Source organism: Lytechinus pictus, chromosome 13 (genome assembly GCF_037042905.1).
Source record: "Lytechinus pictus isolate F3 Inbred chromosome 13, Lp3.0, whole genome shotgun sequence".
NCBI classification, from domain to species: Eukaryota; Metazoa; Echinodermata; class Echinoidea; order Temnopleuroida; family Toxopneustidae; genus Lytechinus; species Lytechinus pictus.
In genome coordinates, this window is record NC_087257.1 from 12,158,478 (window position 1) to 12,179,538 (window position 21,061).

The 21,061-nt window shown below is 37.3% G+C and overlaps 1 protein-coding gene across 2 annotated transcripts; it reads left to right on the forward strand.

Annotated features, from left to right (window-relative positions):
- Window positions 1–7,004: 7,004 nt before the first annotated feature.
- LOC129274517 (sulfotransferase 1B1-like) lies at window positions 7,005–20,988 on the forward strand. Of its 2 annotated transcripts, XR_010295518.1 has the most exons (7): window positions 7,005–7,360; window positions 11,830–12,071; window positions 13,424–13,547; window positions 14,943–15,037; window positions 15,710–15,899; window positions 17,039–17,218; window positions 19,914–20,988. XR_010295518.1 is itself a non-coding variant. In XM_064108772.1 (6 exons), the coding sequence occupies exons 1-6, from the start codon at window positions 7,168–7,170 to the stop codon at window positions 17,146–17,148; spliced, it is 954 nt and encodes a 317-aa protein (XP_063964842.1). In that variant the 5' UTR covers window positions 7,005–7,167; the 3' UTR covers window positions 17,149–19,302. The 2 variants fall into 2 exon arrangements, 1 of the variants encoding a protein (XP_063964842.1); XM_064108772.1 differs by lacking the exon at window positions 19,914–20,988 and having other exon boundaries at window positions 17,039–19,302.
- The last annotated feature ends 73 nt before the right edge of the window (window positions 20,989–21,061 follow it).

Here is a 21,061-nt window from a genome sequence, read left to right on the forward strand (position 1 = left end):
GACAATGTTGCTATAAACGATAACCATGGCGATGTTGTGAACAATGACACAGCTGATGATGACTATGATGCCGATATTGATGGTAAGAATGTGTATCATAAAGGCAGGAACGAAGGAGGCCAACCAAATAAAGACGGGAGAGTAGAAACGTGTGACAAGAGATTATCAAGACATCCACCCAAGGCCAATGATACGACATGGCCAGCCAATTATAATGAAAATTCGAAGATCACAGATACACAATCGCTACACAGCAAAGTGAGGAGGAAAAGAGAAAAGAAATTATGGTCAAATAAAGAGAAGGAAAATCTTATGACTTGCTTCTACTTTGCGACTGATGTATCTCATAAAACTAGACATTACAGGAAGAGAATGAGAGAAACGTGGCTTGAAAATAATGGTGATCCATCCGTTGGAGAGCAAGCTCTGGCAGACATGAAACAAAGTATCCTTCGTACTCAATATTTCAGCGAGATTGAATTAGAGAGAATAAAGCAAGAGGCACACATACTTTGTAGAGAAGTCAATAATGCCGGTAATGACGATACCATCGATGACCATGGGGATGCTAAGGACAGTGATCATGACAATGCCGGCACTGGTGATACCAATAATGGCCCTGATGATAATGCCGATGTTGTTGATGCCAACGATGGCCATGGTGATAGTGATGACAAAAATGCCGATGATGATGTCATCAAGGACCATAATGATGCTAATGACAAAAATACCGGTGATGATGATGCCTACGAGATCTATGGCCATTCTGACTACAATAGTGCCAATGGTGACGAAGCCAAAGTAGGAAAATCGATGATTCTAGACACACAATCACTACACAACAAAGTGAGAAGAAAGGGAGAAAAGAAATTATGGTCAAATAAAGAGAAGGAAAATCTTATGACTTGCTTCTACTTTGCGACTGATGTATCTCATAAAACTAGACATTACAGGAAGAGAATGAGAGAAACGTGGCTTGTAAATAATGGTGACCCATCAGTTGGAGAAGAAGGTCTAGTGGACATGAAACAAAGTATCATTAGTACTCAATACTTCAGCGACATTGAATTAGAGAGAATAAAGGAAAATGCCCAAAGTCTTTGTAGAGAACGAAAGCGTAATGCAACAAAGAATCAAGATGACAGGGGAAAACGAATAACAGATAAAGTAGACAAATTGCACGACACCAACACTGATAGAGAGAGATCGGGAAAAGGAGAAAACTCGGTAATCACCAACAGTGAGAAGGTGAGAAATTCTATCCATGATGAAGGAAGTACAGTTTCTGGAAATACAGAGAATATATTTCTTGACGAGGGGATTATATTCAACAATCAACAGGATGTTCGGACGCAGAGTGATAGGGGCTTACGAGATGGAGAACACAACCAAAGAATATCACAAGAACAACGTATGAATCGTCTTGATATGGACAGTGCTCAGAAGAAAAAAAAGAAAGATCACTACATCGCTCAATTTGGGGCGTGTTCCTTGTCTCTTCTACAAAAATTAGATGAAATCGAAACGGTAGACACACAGATTGAGGCCGAATACCAAAGAGGAGCACATTTCTTTCAGTACTGTGACACATCTGACAACAAGCCCGCTGGTGGAGAGGGAAAGGGATCAACGATGAACAGAAAAAAAAACAGCTCTTATAAGACTGGATTCTCTTCACATGTAGACATACACCAGCACTTGCAACAACCTAAAGTGAAATCTCGTACTCTTCGGGTTACAGCAATAGAAAAGGCTAAGAAAAGACAAGAAATTACTGAGACTGAACATGTTGACGATGTTGCCCATTTTCTATGCGGCGGAGAGCCTCACATTCAACAAGATAAAGAATGTGAAAGGAACGTATCGGGTAATATCAAATCATCTGTACCCGAGAGAGATGCGATTGTATCACAAGACTCGACAAATGAAGACAGAGATTCCGATCAACGGCTGTTATCAGCACTGAGGAGCAACTTTGAATATGTGAAGGGAATATCAATATCAGATAGACCACAAATTCCCAAGATCGACACAAGGTGCTGTACTACTAGGAGCGTGATCGACAAAGTAGATAAAATGCTTGAAAAGGTGCAATCTAGTCCTTCCAGTTTGTTGGAGATAAACTGTCTTATCTGGGCAGGAGCAAAATCTGTAACAGAACATATGGGACTCAAGCTTCATTCATCAAACCACTCTACCAATCATAAGAAGAAGGCTCCTGAATGGAAGAAAAGGCTACAAACTAAGATAGCAGAACTACATAAAGACGTGGCTCAACTCGGAGAAGTAGATAAGGGAAACATCAAATCCAATCGGATGAAGAGCAATGCCAAAAGACTTCAGAAGAAATATCGCATTGACGATAAGACCCGTACTAGGACAACTGTTATAGAAACGCTCAAAATGAAGATAAATGCTCTCAAACACCGTGTTAAGAGATACACAAAGAGTAACAATTTCAAACGGCAGAATAAACTCTTCCATGGAAACAGAAAGAAATTCTTTCGTGAGCTGGATTCAAAGATGACTGAGACGAAAGATGTTCCATCGGCAGATGATATGAAGAACTACTGGAAAGAGCTTTGGGATAATGATATCACTCACGAAGAAACTCCCTGGATTCAGTCGGAAGCAGACAAATGGTCCAATGTGCCAGCGCAGCAGCTAGTAGACCTGACCTTACCTGAACTACACAATATCATAAGGAACACTCATAACTGGAAAAGCCCTGGACCAGATGGTGTACAAAACTTCTGGATAAAGAGGTTTGGTAGCACCCATACTAATCTACTGAAAATCATCAATTACATTATCAGAGGGAACAGGACTATTGAGAAATGGCTGCCAATTGGAAGGACCTATCTACTGTACAAAGGTAAAGACCCAAAACAACCTAAGAACTATCGTCCAATCACTTGCCTTAATACTATGTATAAGCTGCTGACATCAACGCTTGCCATGCACATCGAACGACACATCGATGATCATGACATAATGGAGGTCACTCAGAAAGGTTGTCGGAAAGGAAAGAAGGGTTGTAAAGATCACCTAATGACAAACAAAGCAATAATCGGTAATGCTCGCCAAAGACAGACCAATCTATCCATGGCTTGGATAGACTACAGGAAGGCATTTGACAGCGTACCACATAGTTGGATCATCAAAGTTCTAGAGATGTATCACATCAATCCACAAATAGTCAAGTGCATATCAGCAGGCATGAAACAATGGAGCACTACTCTTTCGCTTACGATAGGCACCCGTTCGATGACAGTGGAGGGGGTCCGAATCAAGAGAGGAATATTTCAAGGAGATTCCTTATCTCCTCTTTTATTCTGCTTAGCTCTAAATCCAATATGCTCTCTCTTACACGCTACGAGTTATGGCTACAGATACAAAGGGCAAGATGTATCTACGACAATAAACCATCTGATATATATGGATGATATCAAACTCTTTGCAAAAAATGACGATGAACTTCACAAGATGATAGCAGTAGTTAAACATTTCAGCGATGACATCAAGATGTCGTTTGGTATAGACAAGTGTGCCAAAGTTACACTTGTACGAGGGAGTAAATACAGGCGACATGTTTGTGCAAGATGAGGAAACATCAATCAAGGAACTGACTAATGATTCGACATATAAATATCTAGGCATAGCTGAGAATGATGTCATTAGCCGTAACACAATGAAGGAGAAGGCAACATCAGAATACAAAAGAAGACTCAGGCTGATCCTCAAATCCGAACTGAATGCCAAAAATAAGATTGAAGCGATCAACACTCTAGCCATTCCTGTGCTTAGATACAGTTTTGGTATTGTTAACTGGAGACTAGCTGATATATGTGGCCTAGATGTTATGACCAGAAAGCAATTAACGATGCACAGATTACATCACCCAAAGGCCGCAATCGAAAGGTTGTACCTTCCCCGTGATCTTGGAGGAAGAGGTCTACAACAAATTGAGATGGTCTGGAATATGGAAGCAACGAACCTCGCCAACTACCTATCCAATCCACCTGATATACTGACGAGTATATCCCTCGATTATGATAATTGTCAAGCAATATACTCCATTAACAAGCAAGCATCTATCTTATTGGCACAACATCGACTGACACTACCCTACGGTGAAAAAGAGAAGGCAAGACTTAAATGCTCTTTTCACAAGAAACTTCAAGAGCAACTTAAATCCAAGCGACTTCATGGCCACCATGAAAAACAGACGCATCGGGAGTTCGTAGACCAGAAAGACACCCATCAATGGCTTAAGTCGGCGGGACTAAGAGGTGAAACTGAAGGGTTCGTCTATGCTATTCAGGACCAGGTGGTGAGGACCCGTGCCTACGAAAAATCTATCCTCAGAACAGACACAGACGACACTTGCAGGATGTGTGGAAAAGAGACCGAAACAATCATGCATTTGGTATCAGCATGTTCGACCCTTGCTGGAACTGAGTACATCACAAGACACGACAATATTGCCAAACTTATCCATTGGCAACTACTGAAGGATCGCGGTAAAATGACTTGTGATCACGCTTGGGAACATCAGCCACAAACGATCACCACGATCAATAACAGCACCATATATTGGAACTGTGGCATACTAACGGATAGAACCATCAACTGCAACAAGCCGGACATCATCGTCAGAGACAACAACGTAGTAAATATCATTGAGGTCTCTGTTCCCCACGATATCAACATTGCTGTAAAGGAAAGAGACAAACGGCTCAAGTATCAAGACCTAAGGATTGAGATCGAGAGGATGTGGAACGTGAAAGCAGAGGTCACACCAGTCATCATTGGTCACTCAGGAATGGTGAAGAAGGGAATGGAAGCCTGCATAACCAAGATCTCTCCTCACCTTCGGATGTACGACATTCAGAAGGCAGCTATCTTGGGTACAACCAGATTGATAAGAAAGACTCTCGGACATTAGTAGTGTAAAGTTCCTAGTTGCACTTGAAATTACTTGGTGCTTTTTGTTAGAGCAAAGTTATTCAAGAAAAAAATACGGACTTGATCCTGTTTAGAGGAATAATAATAATAATAATAATAATAATAATACAAATAAAAAATAATACTAATACAAATAATAATGCTAATACTAATAGGTTCCTTTTATCTCGCATTTCAAGACAAGGTAAATTCACACTGCGCTTTACATGAAACAAACTTCTTTAAACATTTCAAACTTATGTCTTCATGCATCAATCAACATACTTTAAATGAATACAAAACAAAGTGCATCTTAAATAAAACAAAAATAAATAAATAGTTAACAATACAGAAAAGATGTAGCTGCTGCAAGCTTAACAACAAACTAATGTATACCAGTCAGTCCTGATATCAGTATTAGTGTAACAATAGTCATATAGTGGGAGCATGAAGTTGAACAATTCATGATTATACATAATTATATATGTTTGTTTGAATAATACTTGTTATAAAGATAGTAGTATGGTACTCTCTGTCACGAATTATTATGTATACTGTTGTATCACATTCATTTTCTATTCTGTTTTAGATTGCGCTGATGCATTTTGCACACAATGTATAATGCCTATAACACGAGTGGGCCAGACCACACATGTATTTCAATAAAAACCGACTTGAGAAAATAACGTGTATATAAATATATAAATAAATAAATAAATAAATGCATATAATGTATATATATATGTATAAATATCATATACCTGTAATATAATATGATATAAACTAATAAATAAATAAATAAATATAATACATATCATATATGAGAAGGTATTGCTAGTACTCGGTTCGTGCCTGAAAAGTAGTCTCGATGAAAAGAAAAAAGTTGTTGCTTCATTCCCATACCAAAAACAGCTTGATTAACAGTTGCTAATCAGATAATAGAGACATGCGGTAAGTTGGTAAACTTACTTAAGGAGCATTCATGGCTCAACAAACAAACATATCGGTCTCTTAGTCAGTTTTACTTTTGTAGTCTTGCAAATTTGTGTCTTAGAAACCAAATATCTTGCGCCTCTTTTCGTTCCTGCCCAGTAAATACTTGTAAGATTTTTTTTTTACCGTCTGAATTGGCTTTCACCGTGTGAATGCGGCTAATAACAATAAACACAATTACAATAATGATGAGGATTATTATTATCATCATCATAATTATTATTATTATTAATATTATAATTGTTATCATTATTATTATTACTATTATTATCATCATTATGACGTATTAAGTAACCAAATATCATTCCCCAAAACCTGGGGGGGTGATTGTACATGCCATCCCCCCCACCTTGTGAGGTGGGGGATGCATCCCCCTCAACCCCCCCGTTGTCTACGCCCCTGCTCGTGGGAGACAATGTTATTACTTATTTAAGATAGGACCCACTGTCGGATCCGGGGGGGGGGGCAAATCCTGCTCGTGCCCCCCCCCCCTCCCTTGAAAGCCATAATCAAAATTTGTAATGTAAATGTGCCGTTTTTACCGTGTCCCCCCCCCCCCCCCTCCTCCTTTGAAAGTGACGACCTTTTTTTTTTGGGGGGGGGGCTTATTAAATATTCCGCAGACAAAATGATCTTCAATTTCAGGTGAAAACCTTTTTTTTTTTGGGGGGGGGTCAAATTTTCCGCGTACGAGATGACCTTTAAGTTTAGGTGAAAACTTTCTTTTTTTAACTTGTCAAATTTTCATTAGGAAAATGTGCCCCCCCCCCCCTTTCCGAAAATCTTGGACAAGGACCATTCTTATTTGGTGATCCCTCTATTAGTTACCCATATTAGTTCCTAAGTTTAAGTTTAATTCCCTAACCTACTCATTACTACCCCGCCGGCACGATACCTCCTTGCGATCTTATGAGACAGAGATTGATGCCTATTGGGGCCTGTCGAGGGACCAAAGGTCGGAAATGTTCACAGACTTATATTGTGAAGCGGCTCAAGATAAGATGAACAAACACGACAATAAACAACAAATTACAAATAATTGCGACAGCTCAAACGAAGTAAACGTATTTCATTGAAATATACGCATCACAACACGTATGTGTCGCCAAAATCTACATTTAGAGGTCCGTGGTTTCACTGCAGGCGCCAAAGGTCATACCATACAGCAAAGGGATAAGGAGCTACACCTAGCTCGGTCTCTCGTTTTTGGAATTAGAACTGTATACGATGGAAGACGCACAGACAAACGGAATGGCGAGAGAAAATGGTCAAGATATAGTTCTGTCTGAGTCGAGAACGAGGTTTAATGAGCACAAGGGTATTGTCTTGCCTTCTCATGCTCTGCCAGAGGTGATCGAAGACCTCCAGTCGTTCAAATTTCGACCAGACGATATATTGGTCGTGACGTCTCCAAAATCAGGTGAGTCTCATTTTTTGGCGCCATCTCCAGTTCCAGGGTATCGTTTCGTGAAGACGTGTTTAACCCAGCGCACACTATGTGGTCCGATGAGACGCGATTTTTTGATAAATCGCATTTTGCACTAAATTTTGAAAGTTCCAAGAAGTAAAATAATTTCAGTTGAAGCTCGCCATAATGTTCGGAATAATAAAAGCATAAGTTTGTTTTGCGGCAAGCCCTGTGGTCGGAGTGAAGTCCAAAAGTCGCAGCCGATGATGACGTCATTACGATTAATTTTGGATTTGGTTTTATTTCCAGAGGGACACTCAGAATAGGTTGAATTTTGATTTTAGTAGTCTTACCACCATTTCTGAACTCTGAACGCTAAGATTGTATTGGTTAGAATGTTGATATCAAATGTTATTGCAATTTCTTTGAATTTCGGTTCGCAACAAATCGCATAGTGTGCGCCGGGCTTTATAATAACTACTGCTCAATTTGTGTTCAGAATCAAAAGCCGAAAACTGGGTCTGTCGATGTCACAGTCCGTTCCGAATAAACTGTGACCAGGAATATGGTCGGATGTGACCATTTCTGCATGGGTCTGGATTAGTCTTGAGGACGCAATGATGATGACTTTTAAAATAATGATATATACTTCTTCATGATGAAGTATATATCATTATTTTAAAAGTCATCATCATTGCGCCCTCAAGACTATGTCTGGATCCCGTTTCATAAAAATCACTATTATGGTAACTTTGCCATCCAATGGTAACTGCCATGGTAACGCTGATCAACAGCCAATAAAAATCAAGGATTCTATGCAGTGGCGTAGCTACGGAAGGGGGGCCTGGGGGGGGGGGCACGTGCCCCCCCCCTGAGATTTGGTGTGCCCCCCCCCAGGTGCCCCCCCTGAAAAAAAATGGCAGAGCAAAAAAAAAGGGAGAAAGAAGAAAAGAAAAAAGGAAAAGAAGAAGAAAGACAGAAGAAAAAAAAGAAGAGGAAAATAAGAGAAGGAAGACGAGTGAATGAAATAATGTGAAGGGAAGACTTGGAGAAAAAAAAATCCTTCATGTTACTATATAAAATTTTGCTTGCGCTTCGCGCCAGAATTGCCTGTTCGATGAGATTCATATCTTGCTCAATAGGCTGATATGGAGCAAGTTTTGAAGTCAATATACAAAACATATTTTAGCTCGGACATCGAGCTTTCATTATTATTTTTTCATTTACAAATTTCAGTGCTCTGTAAAATGTCCGTTTTATGGTCTACATATCAGCATTTTAAGCTCACGCTGCGTGGTCACATTGTTTGATTTGCCAAGTTCATATTGTCTACGTGTCCCGGCTACGTGTATTCCATAATGTTCCATTAAACAAATGTATTCAGAATGCCCAGATTCTAGGTCTAAATCTAAAACATGCGCGATAGCCTGCAAGTTCTTTATTTAAAATGTACTTAAATTATCCAGTTTCACATCAAAATATCAATAATTGTCTGCTCACGCTTCACGATCGCATTATTAATGATACCCAATTAACTATATCCTATTTATGATTTACAAAATATGAATAGAGTGTCCCGCTTTTAGGTCTAAAATCTCAATTTTCTTCCTCTCGCGCTTCGCGCTCGCATCAATTGTTTAGTTACATACCTATCCCATTTATTAATACAAAAAGTGCTTAGAATCACCATTTTTTTAGGTCGGAATGTCAAAAAAAATTTGCTCGCACTTCGCGCTCGCATTATTGAAATATATACCGTCTTCCTTAACAGGTCCCTTTTCGATAATGCTAGAACGGTTAATAAATATTTCTGCTAACGCTTGGCGTTCGCAGTAACCATCTAGTTACATACGAATCTTGTTCAGGATCACACATAACATTGCCCAGAATATCAAATTTTCAGGACAAAATACATGAAAGTTTTTTTTTTAAAATCGCTCGCGCTTCGCGCTCGCACTTTTTATAAGGCTTATGAGATTATTTCATGTTTATGTTGTTTTATAAGAATAAAACTGAGAAGTGACTGATCGGGGAAAATATAGGTGAAGATAATTTCGGTCCCCGTCCCCTATTGGCGAAAGTCGGATCCGCCCTTGTGACACATACACACACACCGGAAAAAATGTTGCCCCCCCCCCCTGAAAAAGCAAGGACCCCCCAGTGCCCCCCAGGAAAAAAATCCTAGCTACGCCACTGATTCTATGCAAGTTAACATTGGATGGCAAAGTGACCATATTATGGTAACTTTTATGCAACGGGCCCAGATCTGAGTTTTCCATGTCACAACGGATCTTATTCCGGGTGATTTTTTTTTTTACAGGGAATGGGGTTTGCCCCCAAAGGCCCGAATTCTCGAAGAGTGGCTAACTTACCCATGGGCTAAATCGCGTCATTTGACGTCATATGGCCCACCGGGCTAAATTTTGCATTTCCCGAAGCTCGGCTAAGTTAGCACGGGCTAACTTCTCGGCAAATTCGCGTCATTTGACGTCACAAATTTAGCCTGCTCTTAGCCCCGGCCCAAATCGGTGGGCTAAGTTAGCCACCCTTCAAGAATTCGGGCCAAAGGGCTAGGATTATAATAAAGAGGAATATCAACATTACGATTTTTTAATAAAAATTTATATTAATGTGGTATGAGCTGACTCAGGGGCGGATCCAGGATTTTCCAAAAGGAGGGCACATTTTCCCGAGAAAAAAATTGACAAGCAAAAAAAAAAATTCACTGGGCATTTTTACATTACAAATTTAATTGTGCCTCTCAAGGGGGGCATGGGCCGGCTTTGCCCCCCCCCCCTGATCCGCCAGTGAGTTGACTAATATTTGCTTTGATTATTATATATACTAAGTATCCTTCAAATTATTATTTTAGGAGACTCTACCTCACAGGGCCACTGTTGGCTTTATTTTAAATCTTTTAATTTCTCATAATGTTACTGTACACAGGCCTAATTATACACAAATACCATGTTTACGTTTTCAATTATTGATGTATACATTCGAAGTGTAATTTTATGTATGTATATATATTATATATATATCTGTACTCATTGTTTTTTAGAAATGAATGAAATAACTGAATTTTCCTGTATGTGAAATTTCCCATTACCATTCATTCCGACATCATCGCAGAAAATAAATAATTGTAGCTCTACTAGGACAGTATTTGAACTGAATAGCGACTCTGAGCACTGTTTGAAGATTTAAATTTGCGAGACATTTATGAGCGCTCAGCAGAGGGGGGGGGGGGGGTACTGGCGCTATATACAAGAACACATCATCATCATTATATTTGTTTCATAAGGGCGCACGAAGTTAGTGTCCAAGTCTTGTACTCCATATTGCATATTCTAAGATGTCCCCTTTAATATAAACAAGAGAATTCATAAAAGGTCATCTAGATTCAGCATGCTTCTATTGAAAAACTGTTTAATATCACAGTTTGAATTATCCAGAATATGAAAAAACACTTGACCCTTATTACTTGTACCCACCGCTGAGACCAAACAAGACTGAATGAATTAAGCTGGAAGAAATCAGAGACGGTTTATTTTTTCCACGTTTTTGTAAAATGGGTGAATGGAAACTGGTCTGCAAGGAACAAAATATTTTCTGCCTTGCATTCATAAAACTATATACAAAATGGCTATTCAAAGTGACCAAGGCCAGTCCAAGAACCCACTCAGCTGAAGCAGATTTTCATTTATTTCGGCCTTACTTGTCAACCCAGTCCATGCTTGTTTTTAACTTCGAGTTTGGTCTGAGTTAGCCAACGACTAACTTCTAAACCAGTATTTTGATTAAGATAACACTAACATTTTTCAAATGGATATGTTACGTGAGCTTTCCCGACATATTATTCTGTGATATTCAAATTCTAAGAAATAGAAACACGGCGTAAACCAGGTGACTATATACAGTAGGCCGACGTCAGTGATCAGATTTAAAGAAATGAATTATTTTTACAAAACGACTGTTATTTGGGTTACTGTCGTAATACCAATCATTGCGAACTTTGTGTTTCATTGCAGTAGAAGTGATGAATGCCATATTCAAAAAGGAATATACCGTTGTGCTCAAAAGTTAGGAAACTAAACCCCACCACAAAATGCACTTCTTTATGCCGAGTGTTGAATGTAAACAATGAACTACAATGTTCGGCGAGCCCAGAGAAACAAACTTTATTGAATATAATATTTTATTACCTGACTTCTCAATTAACATCATCAGCCCACCTAATGAATATTCATGACGATGTGCATATAAATGTTTTCACAAAATATTGATAAACTTTAAAATTCAATAACTTCGTTATTTGTTATCCGATTTTGATGAAACTTTCAGCATTTTGCTCTGTGAATTTTACTCTTTATATTTAGATATACATATTTTCAGCCCAGACCATCCTTTTAATACACTTAAAGAATCCTTCACTAAAAAACGACATCTATTTAATTTTACAATCCGAAAAACGTACCTAGGAACACATTGGGTCTTTGAGACCGTAGCTCTCATCATGGCGGATGGAGTTTGGGAGAACGTGAAACGAGATACGCTGAAGAATCATCTCGAGTTTGTTATCCTCAACAAAGATGCGTTTGATGAAAGTAAACCCATGACCATGTTCTATAAGCAGTTGGATAAGATGCCCTCCCCGAGGATCATGTTCACTCATCTTCCACTCGAGCTCTTACCACCGGGTGTCTTTGAAGCCAATGCCAAGGTTAGGTTTAATATTTTTGATGATGGTGATCATGATGGTGGTGGTGGTGGTGGTAATGATGATGCTGATGATGATGATGATGTGGTGAACGTGATGATGATGATGACGGTGATGATGATGATGATGATGATGATGATGATGATGATAATGATGATGATGATGATAACGGTGGTGGTGATGATGATGATGGTGATGATGGTGGTGATGATGACGATGATGATAATGATGATGATGATGATAACGGTGGTGGTGATGATGATGATGGTGATGATGGTGGTGATGATGACGATGATGATGGTGATGATGATGATGATGATTGCGGTGATGATCACGATAATAATAACGACGATGAAGATGGTGATGATGATGATTATGATGATGGTGATGATAATGATGGTGGTAGTTATGATGATGATGGTGATAGTGGTGATTATGGTGATGATGGGGGTGAGGACAACGATGAAAATGTTGACGATGAAGATGTTAATGTTCAATATAGTAAGATTACTTATGATTATGTTGGTGGTGTATTGGTAGTGATGGTGGTGGTGGTGGTGTTGGCGACGATGATTATAGAAATATTGATGCCATATGGGACATTTAGATTAGTACACAAGGCGAGGCTGTACAATCGAGGGCGGTAAGCCCGCCATCATTCATTTGGAAATGTAAATTGCTAACTGATATAAAGCGGAGAAAATCTTAACTTTAAATGTGACTTTCAAGAAAATATTTTTTAGCAAATAATGTACCGATAAATAACTTTTGAAGCTGTTCTCAGCTACTTACGATATTACAATATTATTATTATCACTATGTAAAAAAAATCTCCAGAAAATGAATAAATGAAAATAAATTTATAAGTCAATCAATAGATAAATAAATGAATACTTTAAGTAAACGAAAAAATACCGATTGCTTTTTACAGCTCCAAATCAGACTTCGTGGCCTGTATGAGAACAAAATTCTGATGATGATGATGATGGTAATGGTGGTGATGGTGATGACGATGATGATGATGATGCTTATGGTGATTATGATGGTGATGGTGATTTTGATGGTGATGATGATGATGATGATTATGATGGTGATGATCATGATGATGATGATGGTAATGATGATGATGATGATAATGATGGTGATGATGATGATGATAATGGTGGTGATGGTGATTATGATGATGATGATGATGCTGATGATGATGGTGATGATGGTGATTGTGATGATGATGACGACGACGATGATGATAAAAGTGATGGTTATTGTGGTGGTGATGATGATGATGAAACAAGCTTAGTAACTTGTTTCAAAATGACTTTTGTAAAGTGTGATTATCCTCGTATCTACTTTAGATTATCTACAGTGCTAGAAACCCCAAGGACGTATTAGCATCTCTGTATAGGTTCATCGGTAAGACGCCAGAGGCCCTGTTTGTAACATGGGAAATACTGTATTCTACAATCTTCACCGATCAATGTAAGCAGCACACATAATAACTATGTCTTGAGGGGCGGCATCAGAGGGCCGTTTCATAAAGCTGTTCGTAAGTTAACAGCGACTTTAAGAACGACTGGTGAACCTTTCTTAAGGCGACCGCACACCTTACGACTGGTCTCCGACCCGATTTTAGAATAAAATGTGGTAGAATTTGATGCTAATATTGAGACTTGGAATATCTTACTGTGTAATGTTCTAAATCATCGTACGAATACCTATGATCAAATTTGTGACTATGCTATCATCCTTCTTAGAATAAAAGCGAATTTAATATCTAGTCGTAATGACGTCATAGCAGTCGTACGATTGGCTACGATTTGAAACTAATTTGGCCTTTACTCCAAAATAAAGGCTTGCAATCTTTCAAAATGGTTATATTAGTATTCTTTCAATTAATTTTAACCTCAAATAAAATGATATGTTCCATTCACATCTTCAGAAAATGAGCAAAATGCGATTTGTTCCAAAATCGGATCGCGAACAGTCGTAAGGTGTGCGGTCGCCTTTACGCGCCAAACCCATCGCCAATGAATGTGCCATTTACCAAAAGAAACGATCACCAGTCGTTCTTAAAGTCGCTCTTAACTTACGAACAGCTTTATGAAACACCCACCAGGATTATTTTGGATATTCTGATAGGGGACAAGGCGACGTCATTGTTCTCCCATTCGATTTACAGTTGTCAGATCTGACACCTTTCCTTGATTCTGAAAGGCTAAGAGGCATTGTTACTATAAGCCCCCCCCCCCCCTCCCCCCCCCCCAAAAAAAAAAGGTGTGTTGCATTGTGTATCATCTTTGGTAAAGGTACACTGCGCAATTTACTAAGGGCCTTTTCACACGTGAATCTTGAATCATCATTGTAATAATGATTGCGATTGTATTATTGGCTGTGATTAGCGTTCGTAACTCTAATCATGTTCTATAGTTTAGTTTCACGTGTGCTAAATATTTGTCATTAGTCTTATTTTTCATCATTCAAATTACGATTTTTTTTTACCGTGTGATACACTGTGAAAACTGTGGTGTTAAAAATGACACCAGTTGGTGTTAATAGAGGACCACACCCCGAGGTGTTAAAATTACACCCTAGAGATTGAACATAACACCAAAGAGTGTAAATGTAACAACCAAAGGTGTTGTAATAACACCTATAGGTGTTAAACTAACACCATCAATTTAACACCGGAGTAAAATAACTGGTGTGGTCCTCTATGTACACCGGTTAACTCCACAGTTTTTGCTGTGTACAAGCTCGTTGCATTGTATTCTAAGTATATTTTCATTTTTATTTCTTCTTCAAAATATCGATTGTCGCAAGCAAATTATGATCATAATTCACTTTTGTATTTCTCCTTACACAATCTCATTTCAGTCTTTTACGGTGCCTGGGATCGACACGTCCTGTCGTACTGGAAACTGAGAAATGACAAAAATGTTCTCTTCTTGAAATATGAGGACATGAAAAAGGTAAATAACAAATCGAGATTCAGTCCTTTGCAGAGCTGTCGTTCATATTTTTCACTGAGAAAAAAATTGTGCAATTTTGCACACTCCGAATGCAACCTTTGGAGGCAGTTGGAGCTCTTTTGGGGTGCAACTTTGCACAATAATTGTTTATATATATATATATACCTACCTCTAGCATGTCTAGGGGTGTAGTTAGTAATATTTTGCACCCTTGAAGGTTTTGGTGCAGACTTACACCCTTGAGAGAAAATGCGAATAATATGCATACACAAGGAAAATGTTTGCATCCAGCAAACACTAGCACTGTCTTATAATTGAACCATCATATATATATATATATATATATATATATATATATATATATATATATATATATATATATATATATATATATATATACTTGTCTAAATTATATGTTTACGACGCATCTGTGACGCGTCTCTTTTGTGATATAAAAAATTACTCTAAGCTGTTTTTCGTAAGTGTATAGCGACATTAATAAGCGCTTTGAAAAATAATCTAAAGCTAATTATAACCTCTGTGTAAATTAGGATGAATATTATATTATATTGTGCGTTTCAAATTTTGAAGGAAAAAGTATAATATTTTTATCAATGTTTGCAAAACATGATTTTGGTGTTTATTTTCAAATGCCAAACTTTGATAATTTAGAATCCCACGAAGATTGTCGCTCAAATTGCCGAGTTCATCAACCACCCAATCTCAGACGATGTCCGAGACGTGATCGTCGAGAAGACTTCGTTGGATAAGATAAAGAAAGAGATGAAGAGACTGGAAGAAACTTTAGAAGATGGTTACATGTTCAGCAAGGCTTACGGGACATTGAACTATTTTCAGAAAGGTATTCGAAATTTTAAAAAAATGAATGAAAGGGGGAAAAATTGAGCAGGTGGACATGGCATAAAAAATGACATATTTAACATGATTTCCCAAAAATAATTTCATATTTTACACTCTCCCATTTATTTCATTTCATTTTTTTAAAACTCTGTTCCCAATCTGTACGCCGCGGCGTGCCGGTGCCATGAAAAATAAATAAGCCCTCTCCCGGGGTAAGGGCTGGCGCCGGAGTGCCGATCTCGCGTCCCTTTCACTTTCCATACAATTAATATATAGCAGCGTAATGAGGGCAACAGATTTGGGGGGTAACAGACGCCATGTCTGTATGTGGCAAATTTGTTGACATTATTAATTAAAAAAAAACAACGAATTTTGAGATACATTTTGACATAACATCCAGAGAAAGCTATCATTATGTCTCGCTATTTCCTTTTCTCCCCCCCCCCCCTTTTTTTTTTGGGGGGGGGGGTGTTTGATTTTGTTTCTTGGTAGAGCCGAGAAACGTTTGGGGGCATGATGTACTACTTGATTTGCGCCAAAGTAAAACATGAAAGCATATATCCATGAAGTCATAATCCTAAACTGCAAAATACATTTTCCTAGAAAAGTTAACATGATAATTGTTTAATAAAAACCCTTTAGTATTCATTTCAATGTTAATGTGATTAAAAATTTTATTTTGCAATATACATTTAATGCAACTCTATTCGAAATATGACTACATGGACGTGTGGATTCCTTGATTGGCGCAAATTGAATTTTACATCACAACAAATAATGCATCCTAATTATCTAAGTATAAACATAAGTAGGCCTATACAACATAGAAATGGTATCAAATAATTATACGGGATAAACTCTATCAGGACAGAATATGATAGTTTTGTGTTCGGCCATGTTTCGTCATTAAATTCACATAATTATTGGAGAGTATATTGATGAACGAGTAGATCATGATTATGATCATATAAGTACCTCATTTCTCAATACTTCATTACATATTTACATCAGTAATTAATTTTCGCATTATTGCATGTAAGATGGGGGTTGACACCACACCATCTAACTCGTTCCTATGACAAATTAAATTTCTAGTTATTATTGTTAATTATTATTTTTGCCCCCCTCCCTTCCGCCCAGGTGTAATTGGTGATTGGAAGAATTATTTTACGGTGGCTCAAAACGAACAATTTGACAAGGAATTGGAGGAGAGGCTTGGAGAAAGTGGACTTGAATTTGACTACGAATAATCTTCTCAGCTTGGTCATCCCACGATCTACTCAACCATGGACCTAGGTCTATGACTCAACCGATTGTCATGTACAGCAGAAAGTCAGATACACTGCAAAAACTGCGGTGTTGATTTAACACTAGCCCGGAATCTATATATGTCCACACCAGAGAAATGTTAAACAACACCAGTTTCGTTTTGGTCTAACACCAGAAAGGTGTGTATACAACGCCAATTAGTATTAGAACAGCATCGGTTTGATTCCAAACTGGTGTTGTTTCAAAACTTTTCTGGTGTGGGCACGATTCCGGGCTGGTGTTAAATAAACACCGCAGTTTTTGCAGTGTGTATTCTGGGAACCCTGAAAATAAATATACATGTATTCTGCTTTAGTACAAGTCACGTGGTTGGGCTGATTATCATTTCATTTCATTTCATTTATTGGTTTATGCAACACTTTTTCATAAACACATGAACAAAGAAAATACAATAATAATATACGTATAACTGACAAGCAAAACATTGAACATAATTGCATTTTCTATTAATACATATCGATTTTTAGAAGGTTGCAGGGGTTGCCACTATAAGCTAAGCTTGACTGCGTGGCAACCCCATGTCGGCTTTAATCACTAAAGTATATGCTCGTAGTCATAGGCTGTGTAATTCGTGATTCGTGAACTTTAATTGTTTAACTCTTGCATATACTCTTCGTAGACTACTTGATGGTTGGTTTTATTAAACACTAATCACCAAGTGTGTTAATTGTAAAAGAAAGATTGACAAATATATCTCCTTAAAATGGAAATTCACGAAATGCAAGCAAAAACACTTTTTATTTTTTTGTGCGTTTTATCATTTTGTCTTTTCTTCTATAGGCCTACCTCGTTTTAGAAAATAGCTTTGCAAGAAGTATTTTTATATCGTACATTATGACAAATTTATATTTTTCTATTATCAAAATTAATATAACCGTATGCACCTTACAAGCCGTCATTTATGTATTCATGTGCTTGAATTGATTTCCGTTACGTGTATTTTATGTTTAGTACTTGATAGTGATATTGTATTTATCAATAATTATTGCACATATTTTATGATTTTGTGATTTGTTGTACATGTACATAATTATATAATTAATGTTACTTTCATTATGGAAATAAATAACATTGATTGGAATTAAAATGGAAGGCAAGCTATTCTTTATTCTATTACTTTGACTTAATTAAGTAAGAAGAGAAAATTTAGCTAGCCCACATTTTCCATGTTTTAAAATGCATTTGCTTGGAAATGACAATTGATAATGCTTATATTGATATGGAGATATAGGGCAGCCTTGAAAAATACCTCGTTGCATCGAAATGCGATTAGTCAAAAAGCCATTATTTAGTACATAAGAAGTACGTTCCTTATAAAGAGTCTTTATCCAAGATAAAAATTTGTCACCAAAGTTGAACTGTTTTAAAGTCTGAAAAAGGAAATTATGATTTACACTGTCAAAAGCCTTTTCAACATCAAGTAATAGTATAGCTCCTGGTATATTATTTGCTTCAGTGTACTCTATGATATCAAATATTAAACGTACATTATGACTTATGTTTCTACCTCTTAAAAAAGCAGATTGATCAGTATGAATAAGACAATTAATAAAACATTAAATACGTTCTGCCAGACATTTTGCCAATATTTTATAGTCAACCGTCAAAAGTGTAATAGGCCGGTAGTTTTTAATCAAAAGGTCATCCCTGTTTTTTTTCGGAAGGAGGGTTATAATACCATTTCTTTGTGACAACGACATCATCCCACTTCGTATAGAAAAATTAAAAGAATCTAACAACATATCACAAATATCCGGCCAAAACACTACGTAAAATTCAATAGGAAGACCATCAAAGCCAGGGGTTTTGTTGGTTTTCATAGATTTAATGACATCAACTATCTCTTGTTTTGAGAGTGGTTTTTCTAATAATCCCTTTTCACTATCTGTTAATTCAGGAATAGTTATCTTATTAAATAGATCTTGGAAATTATGGTCTGAGCTATTCTGATGTTGGGAATTACTATACAAGTTTTCATAAAAGTCATGAATTTCTTTCAATATCTTATCTGGGTCAGAAGACAACTTTCCTTCTCCATCCTTGATTGTACTGCCAAGATCTATTTTCTAAATTACAAAAATATTTTGAATTCTTTTCTCCTTCTTCTAACCATCTGACCCTGGATCTGATTATCAAACCTTTTGTCTCAACATCATATAATTTATCCAATTTATCTTCCAGATCAGCTAATAAATAATGAAAGCTTGATGTGCGAGCTAAAATATTGTGTGCAAATTGATTTCAGAACTTGATACATAAGTGCCATTTAATCCCCTTGAATGGGATTCATTACACAGGCAATGCGAGCGCGAGCGAATTTTTTTATATAAAGTCTATTTTCCAATTCTTTCCCTTACCTTTTTCTTGTTTCCTTTCGGGGTCGGGCCGGCCGTTTCGAGGCTGTAAATTACACATCATGGGTATGATACCTCTTTCTTACTTTTCTTTCTGTTTTTCATAGTTTCTATCAAGTTAAAGAGTACACTTTTTTCTGCAGGTTGTCAAAAAAATAGGGGGGGGGGGCCGACTCGGCCCCCTCCTGGATCCGCGCCTGTTAACATCATTAATGAATTATCACATTATTGCATGTAAGATGTGGGTTGACACCACACCATTTAACTCGTTCTCATGACGAATTAAATTTCTAGTTATTATTGTTAATTTTTTTTTGTCCCCCTTCGCCCAGGTGTAATTGGTGATTGGAAGAATTATTTTACGGTGGCTCAAAACGAGCAATTTGACAAGGAATTGGAGAAGAGGCTTGGAGAAAGTGGACTTGAATTTGACTACGAATAATCTTCTCAGCTTGATCATCCCACGATCTACTCAACCATGGACCTAGGTCTATGACTCAACCGATTGTCATGTACAGCAGAAAGTCAGATACACTGCAAAAACTGCGGTGCTGATTTAACACCAGCCCGAAATCTATATATGTCCACACCAGAGAAATGTTAAACAACACCAGTTTCGTTTTGGTCTAACACCAGAAAGGTGTTTATACAACACCGATTAGTATTAAAACAGCATCGGTTTGATTCCAAACTGGTGTTGTTTCAAAACTTTTCTGGTGTGGACATATAATGATTCCGGGCTGGTGTTAAATAAACACCGCAGTTTTTGCAGTGTGTATTCTGGGAAACCTGAAAATAGATATACATGTATTCTGCTTTAGTACAAATCTCGTGGTTGGGCTGATTATCATGTCGGCTTAAATCACTAAAGTATGATTGTAGTCGTAGGCTGTGTAATTCGTGATTCGTGAACTTTCGTTGTTAAACTCTTGGATATACTCTTCGTATACTAATTGATGGTTGGTTTTATTAATCACTAATCACCAAGTGTGTTAATTGTTAAAGAAAGATTGACAAATATATCTCCTTAAAATGGAAATTCACGAAATGCAAGCAAAAACACGTTTTATTTTTTTGTGCGTTTTATCATTTTGTCTTTTCTTCTATAGGCCTACCTCGTTTTAGAAAATAGCTTTGCAAGAAGTATTTTTATATCGTACATTATGACAAATTTATATTTTTCTATTATCAAAATTAATATAACCGTATGCACCTTACAAGCCGTCATTTATGTATTCATGTGCTTGAATTGATTTCCGTTACGTGTATTTTATGTTTAGTACTTGATAGTGATATTGTATTTATCAATAATTATTGCACATATTTTATTATTTATGACTTGTTGTACATGTACATAAATAATCAATGTTACTTTCATTATGGAAATAAATAACATTGATTGGAATTAAAATGGAAGGCAAGATATTCTTTATTCTATTACTTTAACTTAAGTAAGAAGATAAAATTTAGCGAGCCCAGC

Excerpts from the sequence above, each read along its gene's own strand:
- LOC129274517 (XM_064108772.1), top strand. The coding sequence starts at position 7,168 with ATGGAAGACGCACAGACAAACGGAATGGCGAGAGAAAATGGTCAAGAT. Across the intron at positions 15,038-15,709 it reads AATATGAGGACATGAAAAAG|AATCCCACGAAGATTGTCGC; the intron begins GTAAATAACAAA and ends TTGATAATTTAG. Across the intron at positions 15,900-17,038 it reads ATTGAACTATTTTCAGAAAG|GTGTAATTGGTGATTGGAAG; the intron begins GTATTCGAAATT and ends CCTTCCGCCCAG.